This window comes from Bos mutus, chromosome 6 (assembly GCF_027580195.1).
Source record: "Bos mutus isolate GX-2022 chromosome 6, NWIPB_WYAK_1.1, whole genome shotgun sequence".
Taxonomy (NCBI): domain Eukaryota; kingdom Metazoa; phylum Chordata; class Mammalia; order Artiodactyla; family Bovidae; genus Bos; species Bos mutus.
In genome coordinates this window covers 100,247,215-100,268,605 of record NC_091622.1, presented here as the reverse complement: position 1 = coordinate 100,268,605, position 21,391 = coordinate 100,247,215, and the positions used below count along the sequence as shown (strand labels likewise).

The window sequence follows — 21,391 nt, the reverse complement described above, 5'->3', positions numbered from 1 at the left end:
CATACATGAGTACAGGGACTGATTCATAATTCAGTAAACATAAGCTCTAAAAATTATGGGAGTGTTTCTCACACTGATGTTAAAGGGAAACTGGTGGGATAGTAGTAGAGATATGCTCATAAATGACAGGTGGGGTGAAAACCAACAGGGCCCTGTGGGGCTTCCAGGCACAGAGGTCTTTTTTGTCCTTCATTTCTTATAGGCAAGGTTCTAGCCTCCACAACCTTCCTTGAATTCCAAAGGGCAAATTAAAACAAAGAAGCCCTAGCTAATCAAGGGAGGAACAGCCAAGAAACCACCTAAGGCAAGATTAAACAAACCAGAGAGGCTCATCAAGATTAGGAGACCCTTGTTCAGAGCCCTAAAATATGACCAAAGCCTTTGCAGCCCTATGGACTGCAGTATGCCAGGCTTCCCTGTCCTTCACCATCCCCTGGAGCTTGTTCAAACCCATGTCTGTTGAGTCAATGATGCCATCCAACTATCTCATCCTCTGCTGTCCTCCTGCCTTCAATCTTTCCCAGCATCAGGGTCCTTGACAATGAGTTGGCTCTTCGCATCAGGTGACCAAAGTACTGGAGCTTGTTTCAGCATTAGTCATTCTAATAAATATTTAGGATTGATTTCTTCTAGGATTGACAAGGGCTTCCCTGATAACTCAGTTGGTAAAGAATCTGTGTGCAATGCAGGAAACATTGGTTCAATTCCTGGGCTGGGAAGACCCTCTGGAGAAGGGATAGGCTACCCACTCCAGTATTCTTGCCTAGAGAATCCCCAAGAACAAAGGAGCCTGGTGGGCTATAGGCCATGGGTTGCAAAGAGTTGGACACAACTGAGCGACTAAGCACAGCACACACACTTAGAGCTTTAAGATGCTAATGTACATTGTGAAGAGAAGGGTTTAGGAGAAACATCAAGTTTATTTCATCTTTCAAGGGATGCTTCCATCTCAGAATACTAGTGAATATCACCCTGAATGTGTGTGGGCTGAACAAAGTATGGGGAATGTTTTTCATGTTAGGCACATCCACCCAATCTCCTATTAATGGTATTCATTGCTTCAAAAGCACATCACAGATTTCAGCTCTGGTCAGATCGTAGAGTTCTGAAGGACTTAAGACAGAATTTAAAGTGAGAATTTCAGTTTGGTCACTAAAACATTTTAGATTCATCATGATTGGTGGGGGGAGAAAAAAAGACATTATTCCAAGACGGAGCTTCTAAATAAAAATATTGGCAAAAGCTCCCGAATCATGATGTTGAAGCAGTGGCTAATGCCATGGCCTGGGGAGACAGGCTGTCTCAGAGTTCTAATTTTGGCTCTGGTGGCACCAGTGGGGATTAGTGATTTATAATAGTATCTTCCTGCTCCTTTTCATAGGTTTGCTGTTTTTAATCTAGTACAAGAGTTGGCTAGTTATGGCCCATGGGCCAAATCTGGCTTACTGTCTACATTTTTAACTGATTAGAGAACAAAAATCCAAAGAAGATAACACTTCTTGATATTTGAAAATTATATAAAATCCAAATTTTGGTATGAACAGGTGTCCTTTGCTTTGCAAGGCAAATTCTTAACCACTGGACCACCAGGGAAGCCCAATCAAGTTTTGTTGGAACACAGCCATATATCATTTGTTTATGCTACAATGGCAGAGTTGAATGGTTATAACAGAGACTTTATGGCCAGCAAAGCCTAAAATACTTGCTTTCTTGTTCTTTCTGGAAAATGTTTTCTGACCCTTGAAGTAGGATATAAAATGAATGAAGGAATTAAATGTGAGTAGGTCAACACGTCTACAAACACTGTCAGACATCCTCCTCATATGGACACTTCTCATAAGTGGATCTTAAGATCGGTTTATAAAGTGCTCCAAATGTCTTTTGGTTGACAGGGGAGTAGCTGGAATCTCAAGAAATTACAAACATTTAAAAATGCCCCTTGTACAGATGGCTAACAAACACATGAAAAGATGCTCAACATCACTCATTATCAGAGAAATGCAAATCAAAACCACTATGAGGTACCATTTCACACCAGTCAGAATGGCTGCGATCCAAAAGTCTACAAATAATAAATGCTGGAGAGGGTGTGGAGAAAAGGGAACCCTTTTACACTGTTGGTGGGAATGCAGACTAGTGCAGCCACTATGGAGAACAGTGTGGAGATTCCTTAAAAAACTGGAAATAGAACTGCCTTATGATCCAGCAACCCCACTGCTGGGCATACACACTGAGGAAACCAGAAGGGAAAGAGACACGTGTACCCCAATGTTCATCGCAGCACTGTTTATAATAGCCAAGACATGGAAGCAACCTAGATGTCCATCAGCAGATGAATGGATAAGAAAGCTGTGGTACATATACACAATGGAGTATTACTCAGCCATTAAAAAGAATACATTTGAATCAGTTCTAATGAGGTGGATGAAACTGGAGCCTATTATACAGAGTGAAGTAAGCCAGAAGGAAAAACATAAATACAGTATACTAACGCATATATATGGAATTTAGAAAGATGGTAACAATAACCCGGTGTACGAGACAGCAAAAGAGACACTGATGTATAGAACAGTCTTATGGACTCTGTGGGAGAGGGAGAGGGTGGGAAGATTTGGGAGAATGGCAATGAAACATGTAAAATATCATGTAGGAAACGAGTTGCCAGTCCAGGTTCGATGCATGATGCTGGATGCTTGGGGCTGGTGCACTGGAACGGCCCAGAGGGATGGTATGGGGAGGGAGGAGGGAGGAGGGTTCGGGATGGGGAACACATGTATACCTGTGGCGGATTCATTTTGATATTTGGCAAAACTAATACAATTATGTAAAGTTTAAAAATAAAATAAAATTAGAGAAAAAAAAAAATGCCCCTTGTGTTATTTTAATGGCCTCTTTTAAATGTATATTTTAAAGCATTCTAAGTAGGAAGGGAATTTTGAAGCAAACATCTCAAATACATTTTTTTTAATAGAAGAATAGACAGTAGTTAAAGCATGCTGATTTTCAATGCATTTATTTAAGTCATGTTCAGAACTACTTGTGTATATAGAAATATGTTTTCATACCATAAACAGTTCCTACTCACATTCTTAAAATGATTTGCACACATTAACCAAGCAAAGGGAAAAAAAATACAAGCTTCAGGGCTGCCTACAGACTTAGGCAGACAAAAAAAGAGATTGTCATATTTGCCTTTGGGTGACAAATTTAATTACATGGATTTCAACTTACAGTACTCACACAAAAGGGATAAAATAAAGGGAGTGTTGTAAATTAAATGCCTTAGCAGCATATTTAACCAGTAATCAAGAAAATAACCAATTTCTATACTAAAATACTATTAAAATATTTCCACATTTTCATATAAAGTAGATGCCAAATACTGGTTTACATTTAGAATGATGGCAAATTAATTTATCCAATAGCATTATTTGATCACCCTAGCAGGAGTTGCAAAACAGACATGGATGAAAAACTTTCCTCACTGATGTCATATAATTATCTCAAAAACTCAAAAAACCGGCTACACTTTTTTCTTTCTCAGAGACACCCATGGATATCTCTCAGAATTATCTATTTCTCAGATGGCCACAGCACAGCTATACAGCACAGCTGCACTGACCGCCTAAATAGCTCACATTTTGGTAAATTAAAAATTTTATAGCCTCCAGAGCCATGAAATGTTCTATCTAGAAAGTTTCTTTTTTTTGGTAAATATATAAAATAGGTCTGTAGAGCTATACAATCATAGAACCAGGGCGGGAAAAACTCACAAGTGAATCAGGGTGGTAAAAGTGAAACACTGATACTACCCCACATTTGTACCCTACATAGTTACAAATAATAGGAAAAAAATTGTCATGTTTATGCAATACGTGTTTAGATGAAATAGATGATGTATAGAACATAGAGACAAATACCTAAATATAGAGACAGAGATAAAGACCAATAACATCTCAGGTCCCTATATTTAAGGTACAGCTCTAAAGCTGGAATCCACATTGGGTTTCAGGGACTCTCTGAAGCCCCCTAAAGTGTTTGCAATTGTGGTAGGTAAACACTTTTTTTTTTTTAAGCAAGAAGATCCATAATTCATTTATTGGACTCTCTAGGCATCCATGTTTTCTAACTTTTCAGTTAGCCCTTGAAAATCCTTCTGGAAAAGAGTTAAAATGGAAATATTTTTCCTTAAAATTTACATAAGTAGTATGTAATTATCTAAGGATATTTAGTAATTAGTATATTCCTGGCTAAAGGTGAGATTAAATGACCCCTTCTCCTTTGTTGAAGGATTAATTTCATTTCCAGGCAGACAAAAATCACTTCAAATTACCCTTCAAATTTTCTCTTTTTTTCTTTGTTCCCATAGCTGCCTCTCATCTTTCACCCCACTTTCTCCTGTGTTCACCTCTTCTTTTCTCTTTCTGTGGGAAGGACGAAAGAGGAAAACCTCCAAGTTTTGGTCATTATTGATTTGGAGCACTGGGCTGAGACTGGGCTTTGGAAATCTGCAATATTGGTAATTGCCCTTAAAACTTGCAATGAGTCTCTGCTTGGACAGCACTGTGCAGGTCACTGGACTAATTCCCAATAAAGGAACAGCATTAGGTCTGCTTATCAGTGCCTAGACAGTGAATGATAACTTGGCCAGGGTGTGGAGGGGTCTAGTGAAGAAGTCAGAACAATTTCAGCAGTGTGAGTTCTGTCACGAACAGTATTGAACTCCAGTGTGTAACAATTTTCTGAAGGAAAAAATTACAGGTTCAGAGTTTTCCTTTGATACAGTTATTTATATACATGAAAGAGCACTGCAGACAAGTGTGCTTTTCTTCCCTCTTTTTCATGAGAGTAGAATTGTGGCCTTCTAACTTTAAGTCAACATCTTTACCCAAGATGCTCCTTGGAAGAAAAGCTATGACCAACCTAGACAGTGTATTAAAAAGCAGAGACATCACTTTGCCAACAAAGGTCCGTATAGGTAAAGCTATGGTCTTTCCAGTATCATGTATGGCTATGAGAGCTGGATCATAAAGAAGGCTGAGCACCGAAGAATGGATGCTTTCGAACTGTGGTGCTGGAGAAGGCTCTTGAGAGTCACTTGGACAGCAAGAAGATCAAGCCAGTCAATCCTAAAGGACATCAACCCTGAATATTCACTGGAAAGTTTGATGCTGAAGCTGAAGCTCCGAAACTTTGGCTACCTGATGCGAAGAGTCAACTCGTTGGAAAAGACCCTGATGCTGGGAAACACAGGGCAAGAGGAAAAGGGGGTGACAGAGGATGAGATGGTTGGATGGCATCACTGACTCAATGGATTTAAGTTTGAGCAAACTCATGGAGATAGTGAAGGACAGGGAAGCCTGGTGTGCTGCAGTTCATAGGGTCGCAAAGAGTTGGATATGACTTAGCGACTGAACAACGACAACAGAAACACTTTTCTGATAGGCTTATACATAAAAATAGTTGCTGTAAATGAAAAAACCTATTCTTACTTCAAGTGCCCAAATTCTCATCCTTAAGCTAAGAGATACAAGTCTATCCACTTCCCTGACTACTAATAAAAAGAGTTCACAAGTTCATTATTTCAAAAACTAGGCCCCAGTCTCTAATACTCTATCTCATATGTTAAGCCAGAATATATATATAAAATCAGTAATACATTTTATTTATATATATATATATATATACACACACACACACACATGCATTTACTAGCTACTGTTGGTTATTTGACCTTGATCAAACTACTTCTCTGTTCCTCAGTTTCTTGATCTGGAAGTGGATATAATAATAGAGTTGAGGATTAAACAATAATGTAGTGAAGGTTAATTGATACATTTAAAAAGTGTGCAATAAAAAAAGGACAAAACAAACCAAAATAAAAAAGCCTGTAACATGTCTGGGATACAGAAAGCTGGATACAAGTAAAGCTATAGATACTCTAATGGATACTGTGATGCTTTGTCTAGATTCTAGAGGTTGTTATATTGGCTGCTGTGGCTCTCAGAGACTCTCATGGAAAATTTCTCTATTGTAATGCAGAACTGCTTCACCTGGGTTTATTTGTCTCATCTCCCTGCAGTGAATGACTTAATTAGCTGACGCCAGGAAACAAAGGCTTGGAAACTCAGGTTAAGGTTAGAGGGACTCTAAGAAGTGTCCAAGCTTCAGAGTTCCCCACAGCATCCGCTGAGACCTCAGGTGCTGTGGCGCAGCAGGCCAGCTTCTTCTTCTGCCGGATCCTGCCTTCCTCACATCCTGGGAGATGGAGTATCTCCAGAGAGAACCCCCAGTAAACATCCCAACATAACTCTTCATCCATGTGTATTTGGAATTCAATGTAAGATTATAGGTAGACAAAAAGTTATCGTTCCATTATCCTGAAATTGCTAAGATCTAAATCTGAAGACAAAAGTGCTAAAACCTTAAAACAAAAATCAGTGGAAGTTATGCCTGGCCACTTACCTGTAAGGCTTCCCTGTAGGAGAAAATGCATTTCAGAGAAGGAACCCAAATGCTATCTCCCTGCCCCTGTGTTACCGGAGAAAGACTAGAAAAGAGGAAGTGCCACTTGGATATAACAGTTTTCAAGCCAAACACGGTTTTTTTGAGGAGAAGGGAAAGAATTTCTCTCAACCATCAGAACAAGTCAGGGAAGCACAAGCGAGTAGGTCATCAGTTTTGAAGCTAGATCTGCCACCCAGCTCTTCTCCAAGTTGAAGACTCTCATGAGGCATGAAACCACTGAACTGCTGGGTATGACACTCATGCTTCATGGGGAATGGGGCGAGATGGAAGTACTGAGGGAAGCAGTTTTCATTACCCTTTCTTGGCAGATCAGGATACGTGAGTTTCTGGGTCACCAAATAAGCTCAACGAAAGCAGCTGGCCTTTAAGCCATTTTGTTGCTATGCCACCAGGACCATGCTCAAGGCGGAGGCTCCTACCACACGACGTGCCTTTCTAATTCTAGGGAGATTATATAATCTACACATGCATCAGACGAGAGAGGCAGCATTTGAAGTGGGATGCAATAGCCGTTAGGGTTTCCTAGGTGACGCTAGTGGTACAGAACCTGCCTGCCAATGCAGGAGACCTAAGGGAAGCAGTTTCCATCGCTGAGTCAGGAAGATCCCCAGGAGAAGGAAATGGCAACCCACTCCAGTATTCTTACCTGGAGAATCTCATGGACAGAGGAGCCTGGTGGGCTACAGCCCATAGGGTTGCAGAGTCAGAAATGACTGAAGCAACTTAGCAGGCAAGTAATAGCCAGTCAGTGTTAAGAGGTTATACCACAGGGGTAGCTTCTCTGGAGGAAGATCTCTATCGTCTTCCATCTTTCTCTTGGTATCATTGCCAGAGAGGAAGGCAGAGGAGTAAGAAACAGGATCTGAGGAGCTTCCCTCCACTTCAGGCCCTAGAGCCACAAAGAGGTCTTTGCTGCACCAGGAGGTGCAACGATCCCACACAGCAGGAAGTGAGCCTTCAACACAGCCAAGGCAAGTAGTTACTGCCAACAATAAACCCATTTCATATGCTTGAGTTTCCTCCATAAATCTGGTAAATACATACGCTTCGTTTCCTCCATAAACCTGGTAAATATATACACTTCAGTAAGAACTCAGCACCTTGCGTTACACTTCCAGGTGTTAGGGATCCGGTAATGAGAAGAAAGCTGTGGTTCTTTAACTAGATAAAGTACCTACTTTCTCGTCTCTTTTTACCTGTCTCTGAATTACTACTCCTTTTTCTCCCTCTGGCAGAATATTGTTCTAAGCAAAGACATCATCATTCCATCAATTACTCTGTTTATTTTGTTTTAACATCACAAGGGAAACACGCACAGAACATATTTGGAGAAGCAACGAAACCAACTGCGTTTTCTTTCTTCAAGTTCTATACACGAAGGTCTGCCAGCATTCCTTTCTCAACCACATTTCCCCAAAGCTTAGCACTTGGCTATGAAAGTTCACTCCAGCCTACAATTTGGCATGTCTGACAGCAAAGTCTTCAAATTTGCCAATTTGGCTAACGTCTCCTTTTTGAGTAGCAAGCAGATAAATAGGAAACAATTGGAGCACAATGCTATAAATCACGACATAATTCAGAGAGACAATTCATTTCATGGGATAGTAGTCTATAAGAAATTAACCCTAAATTATGAGTTTCTTTTTTCACATACACTTTTTATAAAAGTCTAAAATCTGCATAGAAATGCAATACAAAACAAATGTAATTAAATACTATACAAAGACCTGAACCTCTTAATTCTGTTGAAAAATCTTTTTTTTCTCTCAGAGTTACACATGATTATTATTTAATTCCACAGGACACTTCAGACTAATGCAAAAACAAAAATGAAATGAAACAAAACTCTGACCTACATAATATATATTGATAAATTATAAAGGTATAACTTTATAGGTGCTGATGGTATATAAATAATATAAATATGCATGTTTTATTTTATATGTATAGATATATATGTGTATATATATGTGTGTGTGTGTACACACAATTTTACACACACATTCATACACAAATGTGTGTGTATGTATATAGTGCTAGAATATTTGGCAGAGCCTTCTGGAGGTATTTGCCATTTTTACTGAAAATCATTACAAACAGGTATGATTAAAGCATTTAATCCTATTCATTGACTGTAACTTGGGTAGTTGGGCTTAAGATATTTGTCCATAAAGACAGAATTGTGCTGGATATGTAAGTATCATTTGCAGAATGAATTTTCAGAAGTGGTGATCGAGAGAATTCCACAGAGAAAGCCAGTGTAGAATAAGTATGTGTTATGAGGATCTGCAGACAGGCAGTCCTGCAGAAGATTCTATATAAGACATGGATCACATTTCTCCACTCCTTCCCGTCTCCTGCATTTTCTGACAAATGAAAACACTCTTGCAGCTTTCCAGATTCCCCACATCAAACTGTCACACAGTTGGAATAATTAGAAAATAGTATCTTGTTATTCTAACTTACAAAGATAAACCAAATGCCCTGCTATCTTTAAGCAATCTTGATTTTTGCAAAAACTGGTTAAAATCATGTGATACTGATCCTTCCATTCCAATACATGTACGGAGGCATTTGCCTGGGAATTCCATCCTAATGTAGGGACATACCCAAGAGTTCTTATGACCACGACTAATGGCACAAACTCTGGATTCCCAATGCAGCCATAGTGTTTTTCAGCTCTTTCTTTAAAGAAGCATTTGGCACAAGTCTCTTGTTACTGCCAAAGATGATTCAGAATTATTAAACCTAATTTAGAAGCTACTACATATTGCATTAATTATTCAGGAAGCATCTTTTCAAATGAGCTATGGGCATAGTATGTTTATTTCCATAACTACTGCAGCCACCCTGAACTTCCCTGAAAAAATTACTTTTTTGAAATGACAGCTTTCAGATTCCACACCACACAGTCTTAAACTCCTTAAGCTTTGCTCATTAGAAGCCATTCTGTCTTATGTGTTGTGTATGAAACACATACCCTAGAATTGCAACCTTGGAAAGGAGGTTTTGTGACTTTCTGGGTTTGAAGACACAGCTCTTTCTAGAACAGTGTATGTGAGAACATCTTCACCAAAAAGTGCAATCTCTACACAAATGGGAGACTGCATGAGAAAGTAGACCTTTAGTATTATCGGAGATGAAGAATCAAAGCTGCCAGTTTAATACCATGCTCATTTCAACGCTAACAGGCCTAATGTTTGAGAATAAATAGTGAAATTTCCTCTACTGATACTTCAAAGACTTTGCAACATCTGGAATTTGGTTCCATATAGGGTATTCCACTAAGAAGTAAGTATAACAAGATTTTAATAGAGCAAACAAGATTCAGGTTTCTTACAATATGTTTTCCCTGAGGGGAAACAAATAACACAATGCATCTGACTAACCTTTCTGCACTTGAGCTGCATTAATTAACATTTAGTCATGGATTCCACTGTGAGCCAGATGAACTCAGAGCTACAGCTGTTTTCACTGAGGGAGGAAAATATGCTTTTGCATTTTAGATTCCCAGCATTTACAAATCTGGGGAAAATGTTTTACTGACTGCCTCTGCACCAGCATTATTGATATGCATTATATATTAGTCACACAAATAAATTCACACTCACCCTAAGCTGTGATGAAATCCATGTTAATATTGCATCAACTGGGTCAGTCAGAACCAAAGATATAAAAACCACATTCCTAACTCCCTTTTTCTTATAGCAAGAGTTAAAGAAGGGCTAAGGAACTGACCAAGGAAGTAGATCATGACCTTGAAGAAAGTGTTGCTGGGTGACTCAAAGACTTAAGTGCAGATGAGGTATTCTGAGAGGGGTGGATGAAAATGACTAAAAGAAAAAAAATAAAAAAGTGAACAGATGTTGAAGACTGAAGACATGGAACTCCAGGATCTGATCACTTGGCAGAGATGTCCTCAAATGCTCTAAGCCAAACATGTGGAAGTAGTTGGTTGTGAGCAAACCTGGTGTGACCGATCCTTTGTCAGTCACTGAAGGACGGCTTTTGTTCTGTTGTGATTTTATAGCCAAGGCTCCTTAAAGATGAAATTTTGCGAGGGAACCTGACGGTGAATCAGCTGGGCAAGGCATTCTACCTGGAGCACCTGGTCAAATCCTATACAGTAAGAGAACTGCAGAGTCAGCTTTGCCCCAGTAGTCCCCATAGGAAGGCCGTATCATGCCTTCTGGTCCGCTCTGCAGTCTCATGGACAAATGGAAATCCAGTAGTCATGTGGGTAAATGCATGTGCGTAGGTGTGTTCATTTGTACCAGTGTACAAACCTGGAATCATTAGTCTCTGTGTGAATACCAACCAAATTTGACACTTGCCTCTTCAAATGAATGTTCATAGCCATGACTTGAGAAGAATAAAGGCTGTCTGACCTGTCTTTACCAACATGGAACAGCAATTCTTGAATCAAAGCAGAAAAATACCTTACCTGGAACTACTTCAAAAAGAAACTTCCCTGGGCTCTCTTCATTGCAGGGATGTTCAAGCACTTTATTTCCAGGCAAGAAAATTGTACCCTGTGAACACAAATGCCCTAAATATCAACATCATCAGATGGCAAATGTCATCATCAACAGTGAACATCTAAGGTGTGTCTGTAACCCAGTATTTAGTGATATGCCTCTGACTCATTTATATTCCCAGCTAATCAAAAATCATATAACAGCATCATATACATTCAACATTTAACAAATATTTGTTGAGCACCTCATAGATATAAAACACTGTGAGAGGTGCTGAGTACTTTTTTTTTTTTGTAAATTTATTTTAATAGGAGATTAATTACTTTACAATATTGTAGTGATACATTCACATGAATCAGCCATGGATGTACATGTGTTCCCCATCCTTAACTCCCTCCCACTTCCCCCCTCATCCTTCAGGGTCATTTCAATGCATCAGCCCTGAGTGCCCTGTCTCATGCATCGAACCTGGACTGGCAATCTACTTCACATATGATAATACATATGTTTCAATGCTATTCTCTCAAATGATCCCACCCTCACCTCCCACAGACTCCAAAAGTCTGTTCTTTACATCTGTATATCTTTTGCTATCTCGCATATATTGTCATTGTTACCATCTTTCTAAATTCCATATATATGTGTTTTTATACTGTAGTGGTGTTTTTCTTTCTGACTTACTTCACTCTATATAATAGACTCCAGTTTCATCCACCTCAGTAGGACTGATTCAAATGCATTCTTTTTAATGGCTAAGTAATATTCCACTGTGTGTATGTACTACAGTGGAGACTCCTTAAAAAACTGGAAATAGAACTGCCATATGACCCAGCAATCCCACTGCTGGGCATACACACTGAGGAAACCAGAATTGAAAGAGACACGTGTACCCCAATGTTCATTGCAGCACTGTTTACAATAGCTAGGACATGGAAGCAACCTAGATGTCCATCAGCAGATGAATGGATAAGAGAGCTGTGGTGCTCTTTTAAGCATCAATTTATTTAATGTATTCTGTGTGCCAAAACCTTTTACTGAGCATTCAACCAGCATAATATTATTTGTTAGAAAAATCTTACAAGGTAGGTATTATATATCCCCATTTTATAGCTGCAGAAACCAAGGCAGAGGCATTCAATAATACAGCTAATGCTCCCATAGCCTTCTCTTCGTTATCTTCTCTCTTTTCTGTTAAATTTTGTTTTCTTTCTTTTTTTTTTTTTTAATTTTGTTTTCTATAGTGGATCATTTCTGTCAGTACTGAGACATATTTTAAAAATTACTTCTTTGACTCCACCTTCCCCTCCAGTTCTCATTTCACTTTTTTTCCCTTGCCTAGCAATGAATTCTCTACACTGAATCCATTTATTCATATGGATCCACTGCAGCTTGGTAAATTTTCAATCCTCCATGAACTTGACTCCTCAGGAGCATTTAGCACTATTAACTTTTAACTATTAACTCTTTCTTGATGTCTTTCTTTCCTTGCTGTCTTAGTTTCTCCAGGTTTTCCTTTTATTTTTCTGTTGACTGAGTCTCTTTTGCTGGTAATAACTGGCCTTTAAATGTTAGAGTTTTCCAGAGATTTATCCAATGCTTCCTTCTCCTCTGACTTTATACACTCTTTCTCTAAGCTATCTTATCCGTGCCTATGACTTGAATAACCAACTAGAATCCAAAGAATATCAAATTAATATTTCTATCAAGGACTATCTGACCTCTAGACTTTTGTATCCAAGAGCTTATTTGACATTTCCATTTGGATATTTAAAATGCATCTCCAACTAAACTTAGCAAAATTCAAATGCAGTTAATTTAGGTCCTATTTATATATTCCCTAAAAGGTCTGTATAGACAAAGCTATGGTTTTTCCTGTAGTCATGTACGGATGTGAGAGCTGGACCGTAAAGAAGGCTGAGCACTGAAGAATTGATGCTTTTGAACTGTGGTGCTGGAGAAGAATCTTGAGAATTCCTTGGACTTCAAGGAGATTAAACCAGTCAATCCTAAAGGAAATCAACCCTGAATATTAATTGGAAGGAGTTGGAAAGACTGAAGGCAAAAGCAGAAAGGGGCAGCAGAGGATGACACAGTTGAATGGCATCATGAACTCAATGGACATGTCTTTGAGCAAACTCTAGGAGATAGTGAAGGACAGTGGAAACTGACATGCTGCAGCCCAGGGGTTGCAAAGAATAGGACATGACTTAGTGACTGAACAACAACTTAGCACCACCTTCCAATCAGTTGCAAAAGCCAGAAACAGAGGAGTCATTATCTCTATGGTATCTCTACTACTCCCTGGTGGCTCAGACAGTAAAGTGTCTGTCTGCAATGCAGGAGACCTGGGTTCAATTCCTGGGTTGGGAAGATCCCCTGAAGAAGGAAATGGCAACCCACTCCAGTATTCTTGCCTGGAAAATCCCATGGACGGAGAAGCCTGGTAGGCTGCAGTCCATGGGGTGGCAAAGAGTTGAGAGGACTGAGCAACTTCACTTTCATTTTCACTTCCACCACGCCCTAGTCCAAGAGACTATATCTCTTATCTGGAATGTGTCAAATACCCCCTCACTGAATTTCTCACATTACTCAAACATCTTTTAATTACTTTTTTTTCCTTAACATGGTCAGAGTGATCTTTAACAGTTTTCTGTTTTTTTTTTTAAATTTTATTTTATTTTTAAACTTTACAATATTGTATTAGTTTTGCCAAATATCGAAATGAATCCACCACAGGTATACCTGTGTTCCCCATCCTGAACCCTCTTCCCTCCTCCCTCCCCATACCATCCCTCTGGGTCGTCCCAGTGCACCAGCCCCAAGCATCCAGTATCGTGCATTGCACCTGGACTGGTGACTCGTTTCATACATGATATTATACATGTTTCAATGCCATTCTCCCAAATCTTCCCACCCTCTCCCTCTCCCACAGAGTCCATAAGACTGATCTATACATAAGTGTCTCTTTTGCTGTCTCGTACACAGGGTTATTGTTACCATCTTTCTAAATTCCATATATATGCATTAGTATACTGTATTGGTGTTTTTCTTTCTGGCTTACTTCACTCTGTATAATAGGTTCCAGTTTCATCCATCTCATTAGAACTAATTCAAATGTAGAAACATAAATTTGATCTTGCAATTTTCTTGCTTATTTCTCCAAAGAAGACATACAGATGGCTAACAAACACATGAAAAGATGCTCAACATCACTCATCATCAGAGAAATGCAAATCAAGACCACTATGAGGTACCATTTCACACCAGCCAGAATGGCTGCGATCCAAAAGTCTACAAATAATAAATGTTGGAGAGGATGTGGAGAAAAGGGAACCCTCTTACACTGTTGGTGGGAATGTAAACTAGTACAGCCACTATGGAGAACAGTGTGGAGATTCCTTAAAAAACTGGAAATAGAACTGCCTTATGACCCAGTAATCCCACTGCTGGGCATATACACTGAGGAAACCAGAAAGGAAAGAGACATGCGTACCCCAATGTTCATCACAGCACTGTTTATAATAGCCAGGACATGGAAGCAACCTAGATGTCCAACAACAGATGAATGGATAAGAAAGCTATGGTACATATACACAATGGAGTATTACTCAGCCATTAAAAAGAATTCATTTTAATGATGAATGATGAAATTGGAGACTATTATACAGAGTGAAGTAAGCCAGAAGGAAAAACACCAATACAGTATACTAACGCGTATATATGGAATTTAGAAAGATGGTAACAATAACCCTGTGTACGAGGCAGCAAAAGAGACACTGATGTATGGAACAGTCTTATGGACTCTGTGGGAGAGGGAGAGGGTGGGAAGATTTGGGAGAATGGCATCGAAACATGTAAAATATCATGTATGAAATGAGATGCCAGTCCAGGTTCGATGCACGATACTGGATGCTTGGGGCTGGTGCACTGGGACGACCCAGAGGGATGGTATGGGGAGGGAGGAGGGAGGAGGGCTCAGGATGGGGAGCACATGTATACCTGTGATGGATTCATTTTGATATTTGGCAAAACTAATACAATTATGTAAAGTTTAAAAATAAAATAAAATTTAAAAAAAATGTCCAAAGGCTTTCCTTTGTCTTAAAGCTCTGGGTGGGCTTCCCAGCTGGTACAGTGGTAAAGAATCTGCCAGTCAATACAGAAGACACAAGAGACATGGATTGGAAAAGCCCCTGATGCTAGAAATATTGAAGACAAAAGGAGAAGGAGGCAGCAGGGGATGAGATGGTTGGATAGCATCACTGACCCAATGGACATGAATCTGAGCATGTGCGGGAGAGAGTGGAGGACAGAGGAGCCTGCGGTGCTATAGTCCCTGAGGTCACAAAGAGCTGGACAGGACTTAGTGGCTGAACGAAAACAACAACAAAGCTCTGGATGGCCTGGCTCCACCTACCCCTCCAAACTAATTTTCCCACACTTACACTTTCAGTACTTTCTATAATCCAGCCAACTGCCCTTCTCTAAATGGCACCATGTTCTCACTTACCTTAGGACTTCTTTCTCTCTTTGTTGTTTTATACCCATCTTCTGGACTGACTACATATAAAACATACTTGCATAACTTCCTGAATGTTCCTTAGACTAATTTACCACTGTATGTAATTGTTATTTGTAAAATTATTTGATTAATGTCTATCTTCATCATTAAACTATAAAAGAGCAAATGTAATGTGCTTTTTAAATTTTTTATTTATTGACTTATTTTTATCTTATATTTATTTTTATCCTCAAGGTATGTGGGATCTTGGCTCCCCAACCAGGGATCAAACCCATATTCCCTACACTGGCATTGTGGAGTTTTAACCACTGGACCGCCAGGGAAGTCACAACAATGTATGTTTTGTACCTTAAGCTACCGGCAAAGCCTAGCACTTTGCATGGCAAAAGGTTAACGCTTTAAAAAAGGGTGTATGGTTGAGTCAATGAGTACTGTTAGTGCAATAAAACCAGTATTCAAAATAAAGCACAATGGGATTCAAAAGCCTATACTCTGTGCACCGTATTATATTGTCCATTTTCCCAGCTTGAAGCAATATTTAGTTCAAATACTTTACACAACTTTCATTCTACCTTGTTTAGCACAGAAAATTATAGTCATCTTATTGGTCCCTCCATCTGGGCTTAGAGTGATAATGGACAGCACTGTCTAACTAAAACCCAGGGAATTAGAGGTTAGAAGGGTCCCTCCCTGTCTGTACTTTACAAAGTGAGGTATTGGACGCAGTGCCTTTGTTTTCCTCCTCCAGGAAGTAAAATGTCTTAGTTCTCATCACATCCAATGTTCCTTTGCCTATGGATTCCGTTTTACTTTCTAATATTTTTTAACAACTTAAGACTTTGAAATATTCATGGTAATTAAGGTCATTATAGAGAGGTTTATACAGAGTATTAAAATCAGTTGTTTTGATTACTAGTGGATTTTACTTACTGAAATGATTTTGTGAAATAATTAAATGTGTGATTTAGCCCAACTTTAGAATATACTACCTAACTTTCAACATAGACAGAGCATTCATTTCTGATTGCATATACATTTGTATGCATGTATATATGACTCATTTAATTCTATGTCTACAGGTTCTATACAGAATCTTAAACTGTATGTGTGCCCTATAAGTTAAATTCAAGCCACTTTTCTGCATAAATTATCCCCCTCCATGAAATCCCAATCCACCTCGCTTGGTAGTTAAAAGAGAGAGTAATGCTATCCTTTGTTGTCTCTTTCGTAGATGAGAAATAACTACTTCTGGCTGAAATTTTCATTTTCATGTTCAAATTTGATATTACACAGGTTTTATATTTTGACAGTTTTCCAAACAAATTGTGATGTAAAAATAATAGTTTATTTACCAGTAGGCAATATTTAGGACAGGGTATATTGTAATAGACAAACATTTACTGCAGTTACTTCGTTAAGTCATTCAATAAGTAAAATAAAATGCTTTAATTAAAATGCCTAATTTGATCACCTTGTATAGAAACCAAGCAGTTAAAATCTATAACTAAGGGAAAGGTATTAGCTATGATAGGTATCTTCTAAATATTTTGTAAAGTATATATTGTTAGAAAATGCACATAACCAAACAAAAAAATCTGTAATTTATCCATCACCATAAACAACCAATATTAAAACAACACACATCTCTCCATATTTATATTTATATAAATATATATGTGTGTATTAAATACACAGTATTTTTTTAAAAACAGTCAAAATACTTATCATGTGCTTCAAAATTTAGGTCATATGTTGTTATTATGCTAATTTAACAATCTACATCATTTTTAAAAACTAGCACAGTATAGTACTTACTCAAATATACATCCTTTCACATCCTCTATTCTTATAAGTGTAATTTTTTGTGTTACTATATATAACCTTTTCATGAACATCCATGAAGCTAAATCTCTGACTTTGTTCTTTAGGACAAATAGAGGAATTATTAATAGTACTCAAACATATGCACTGTTCATGTGGGATTGGTTAATTCTTCCAGGGTTGCTCTAAACTTGCTAACCAAATAAACAGCTAATAAGTATATATAATTCAAGCACCTCATATAATTAATACTTCCCTGGTGGCTCAGATGATAAAGCGTCTGTCTCCAATGCAGGAGACCTGGGTTTGATCACTGGGTTGGGAAGATCTGCTGGAGAAGGAAATGGCAATCCACTCCAGTACTATTGCCTGGAAAATCCCATGGACAGAGGAGCCTGGTAGGCTACAGTCCGTGGGGTTGCAAAGAGTCGGACATGACTGAGCGACTTCACTTCACTTCACTTCTTCATATAATTAAGGGCTTCCCTGGTGGCTCAGATGGTAAAGAACCTGCCTGCAATGTGGGAGACCTGGATTCGATCCCTGGGTTGGGAGGATCCCCTGGAGGAGGGCATGGCTACCCACTTCAGTATTCTTGCCTGGAGAATCTCATGGACAGAGGAGCCTGGCAGGCTATAGACCATAGTATCACAAAGAGTCAGACATGACTGAGCCACTAACCACAGAGCAGCAGAGCACATATTATTGAAACACAATGTATTGAGATAAACCAGATGTCAGACACTATTTCTAGAACTATCTCAGGTGATGTCAGATATGTAAAAGAAATAAACTCTACTTTCAATAGAAGATTAACATAGTATATAACTGCAGAACTAGTAAGTACAAAAGTATGTTGAAAAACAAAAAGAAACATAATAAAAGTTTAAGAAGAGAGTTCCATAAGAGCAATCCGATTAGTTAGGAAAGATAATAGGAAAGATTTTTTTTTTAAGAAGTTAAGGCTTTAAGATTTAATGAGCAAGGGATCAGTTCAGTTCAGTTTAGTTCAGTCTCTCAGTCGTGTCCAACTCTTAGCAACCCCATGGACTGCAGCACACCAGGCTTCCTTGTTCATCACCAACTCCCTGAGCTTGCTCAAACTCATTGAGTCAGTGATGCCATCCAACCATCTCAACCTCTGTCGTCCCCTTCTCCTTCTGCCTTCAATCTTTCCTGGCATCAAAGTCTTCTTCAATGAGTCAGTTCTTTGCATCAGGTGCCAAAGTATTGGAGTTTCAGCTTCAGCATCAGTCCTTCCAATTTCCTTTAGGATTTCTGATTTCCTTTAGGATTCACTGGTTGGATTTCCTTGCAGTCCAAAGGATTCTCAAGAGTCTTCTCCAACACCACAGTTCAAAAGGATCAATTCTTTGGTCTTCAGCTTTCTTTATAGTCCAACTCACACATCCATACATGATTACTGGAAAAACCACAGATTTGACATTAGATGGACTTTGTTGGCAAAGTAATGTCTCTGTTTTTTAATATGCTATCTAGATTGATCAAGGCTATGGTTTTTCCAGTGGTCATGTGTGGATGTGAGAGTTGGACTAAAAGAAATCTGGGTGCTGAAGAATTGATGCTTTTGAACTGTGGTGTTGGAGAAGACCCTTGAGAGTCCCTTGGACTGCAAGGAGATCCAACCAGTCCATCCTAAAGGAGATCAGTCGTGGGTGTTCATTGGAAGGACTGATGTTGAAGGTCAAACTCCAATACTTTGGCCACCTGATGCAAACAGCTGACTTATTTGTAAAGACCCTGATGCTGGGAAAGATTGAGGGCAGGAGGAGAAGGGGACGAGAGAGGATGAGATAGTTGGATGGCATCACTGACTCAATGGACATGGGTTTGGGTGGACTCCAGGAGTTGGTGATGGACAGGGAGGCCTGGCGTGCCTCCCCAGTTCATGGGGTCACAAAGAATTGGGCCCGACTGAGCGACTGAACTGAACTGAGGTTGGTCATAGCTTTTCTTCCAAGGAGCAAGCATCTTTTAATTTCATGGCTGCAGTTACCATCTGCAGTGATTTGGAGCCCAATAAAAGAAAATCTCTTCCTGTTTTCATTTTTTTCCCCATCTATTTGCCATGAAGTGATGGGACCGGATGCTATGATCTTTGTGTTTTGAACACTGAGTTTAAGCCAACATTTAAGGGAGGTCTGGTGTGTTGCAGTTCATGGGGTTGCAAAGAGCAGGACATGACTGAGCGACTGAACTGACTGACTGAAGGATTGTTCATGACATCAAGGACATGCTGTAGGAAATATAAGCCTTAGCAGAAGATGTTGCAGTTTATGTTCATGACAGCTGAGAAGGTTCTTGAGCAAAGCATAGGAGATTTAAAAATACCAGCCTCTTAGTTTGTTGCTGCTGCTGCTGCTAAGTCACTTCAGTCGTGTCCGCCTCTGTGCGACCCCAAAGACGGCAGCCCACCAGGCTCCCCCATCCCTGGGATTCTCCAGGCAAGAACACTGGAATGGGTTGCCATTTCCTTCTCCAATGCACGAAAGTGAAAAGTGAAAGTGAAGTCGCTCAGTCGTATCCAACTCTTAGCGACCCCATGGACTGCAGCCTACCAGGCTCCTCCATCCATGGGATTTTCCAGGCAAGAGTACTGGAGTGGGGTACCATAAAGCAATTAATTTGACATAAAATGGCAAAGTCAAGCCATAAATGTGTTAGCAGTAGAAATTTGCATTAGAGATGAATTATTGGAGATCTATTTTGAAGAAATATGAAAGAAACTGGTTATAATTTTAACTCGGGATGAAGAAGGAAGAGTCAAAGCTGACTTCAGCTTTTCTCTTCTGTATATTTGAAAGAAAGGTGTTACCTCTTGTTAGAAATGAGCAGTTAGAAAGAGTCAAGCTCCATGAAGCCCATGCTCTTGAGCCCAAATTATGTGATATTCTTTCATTTTCTTTTAGAAGCTATGTTGGGTATTCTCTATTTGCCCTCCAGCTCTATCCATCAGTCTGTTCTGTATCCCAGGAGACTAACCTCTATAAATTGCATAAACCAGGCTCTCTTGATGTCTGACTTCAGACTGGGTTTGAGAGGCCATAGCAGGTGGTCAGAAGGCCACCAGAGTCAAATCAAGATAACCACTGATCTATTTCACTCCATGTTAGGTAGCGTTTGATGCCTGTTGTACTGATTACTTTAGTCCACAAGTTCTAAACCTGCAGGTTCTCTGGCTTTTCCAGTAGACAGATGGTGGTTTAGTCACTAAGTCGTGTCCAACTCTTGGGACCCCATGGGCTGTAGCCCACCTGGTTCCTCTGTCCATGGGATTTCCCAGCCAAGAATACTGGAGTGGGTTGACATTTCCTTCTCCAGGGGATCTTCCCAACCCAGGGATTGAACCTGGGTCTCCTGCATTGCAGGTGGATTCTTTACCTACTGAGCTAACCAGGGAAGACTAGAGAGGTAATGGGTTCCTCCCTGTTTTTAGCTCCAGGGCTTTTTCACTATCGGTTGGTTTCCTCTAGCCTTTCCAAAACTTTGTAAATGATTTCTTTATCACACACCCTTCAATTACACCTTTTGAAGCAGAGCTATCAACTTCTTGCTGGGGATCTTGAGAAAATAACCAGGGTACAAATTTTCTGGAATTTTTTTTAAGAAAGAGTATATTAACCTAAACCATGGTGTTCAATATGCTTCATTGCAAATTTTGGATGATCAGAGAGAAGAGGCTCGAGAACAAAAAAGGGAATATAATCTTTTTGACAGGAGTTCACCACATATGGCAATAATCAGCATATTCAGAATGGAATTATACTTAGTTTTCTCCCCTCTAGGGACTATCCCTTTTATAAGGAATCTTTAACTTTTCAAAATGGGATAATATGTTATTTTTTTATATATATATTTGACAGCTAAGAGTTGGCAAAAGAAACATAATTCAGAACCACACTAGTATTTTGCTTTCAGCTAAAATTGCTATTAGAAAAGCAGCTCATCTCTAGTTAATATCAGATTCGCTGACAAGTGCTCACTCTGATCTTTGCAACCCCATGGACTATAGCCCACCAGG

General features: G+C 39.3%; 1 protein-coding gene across 1 annotated transcript in view; it reads right to left on the bottom strand.

Moving 5' to 3' along the window:
• Positions 1 to 21,391, bottom strand: part of ARHGAP24 (Rho GTPase activating protein 24) — a 545,966-nt gene that overhangs the window by 290,531 nt on the left and 234,044 nt on the right. Inside the window, exon 3 of the mRNA XM_070372641.1 lies at positions 10,973 to 11,060. Coding sequence (XP_070228742.1) covers positions 10,973 to 11,060 — 88 coding nt within the window. The remainder of the gene's footprint in view (positions 1 to 10,972; positions 11,061 to 21,391) is intronic.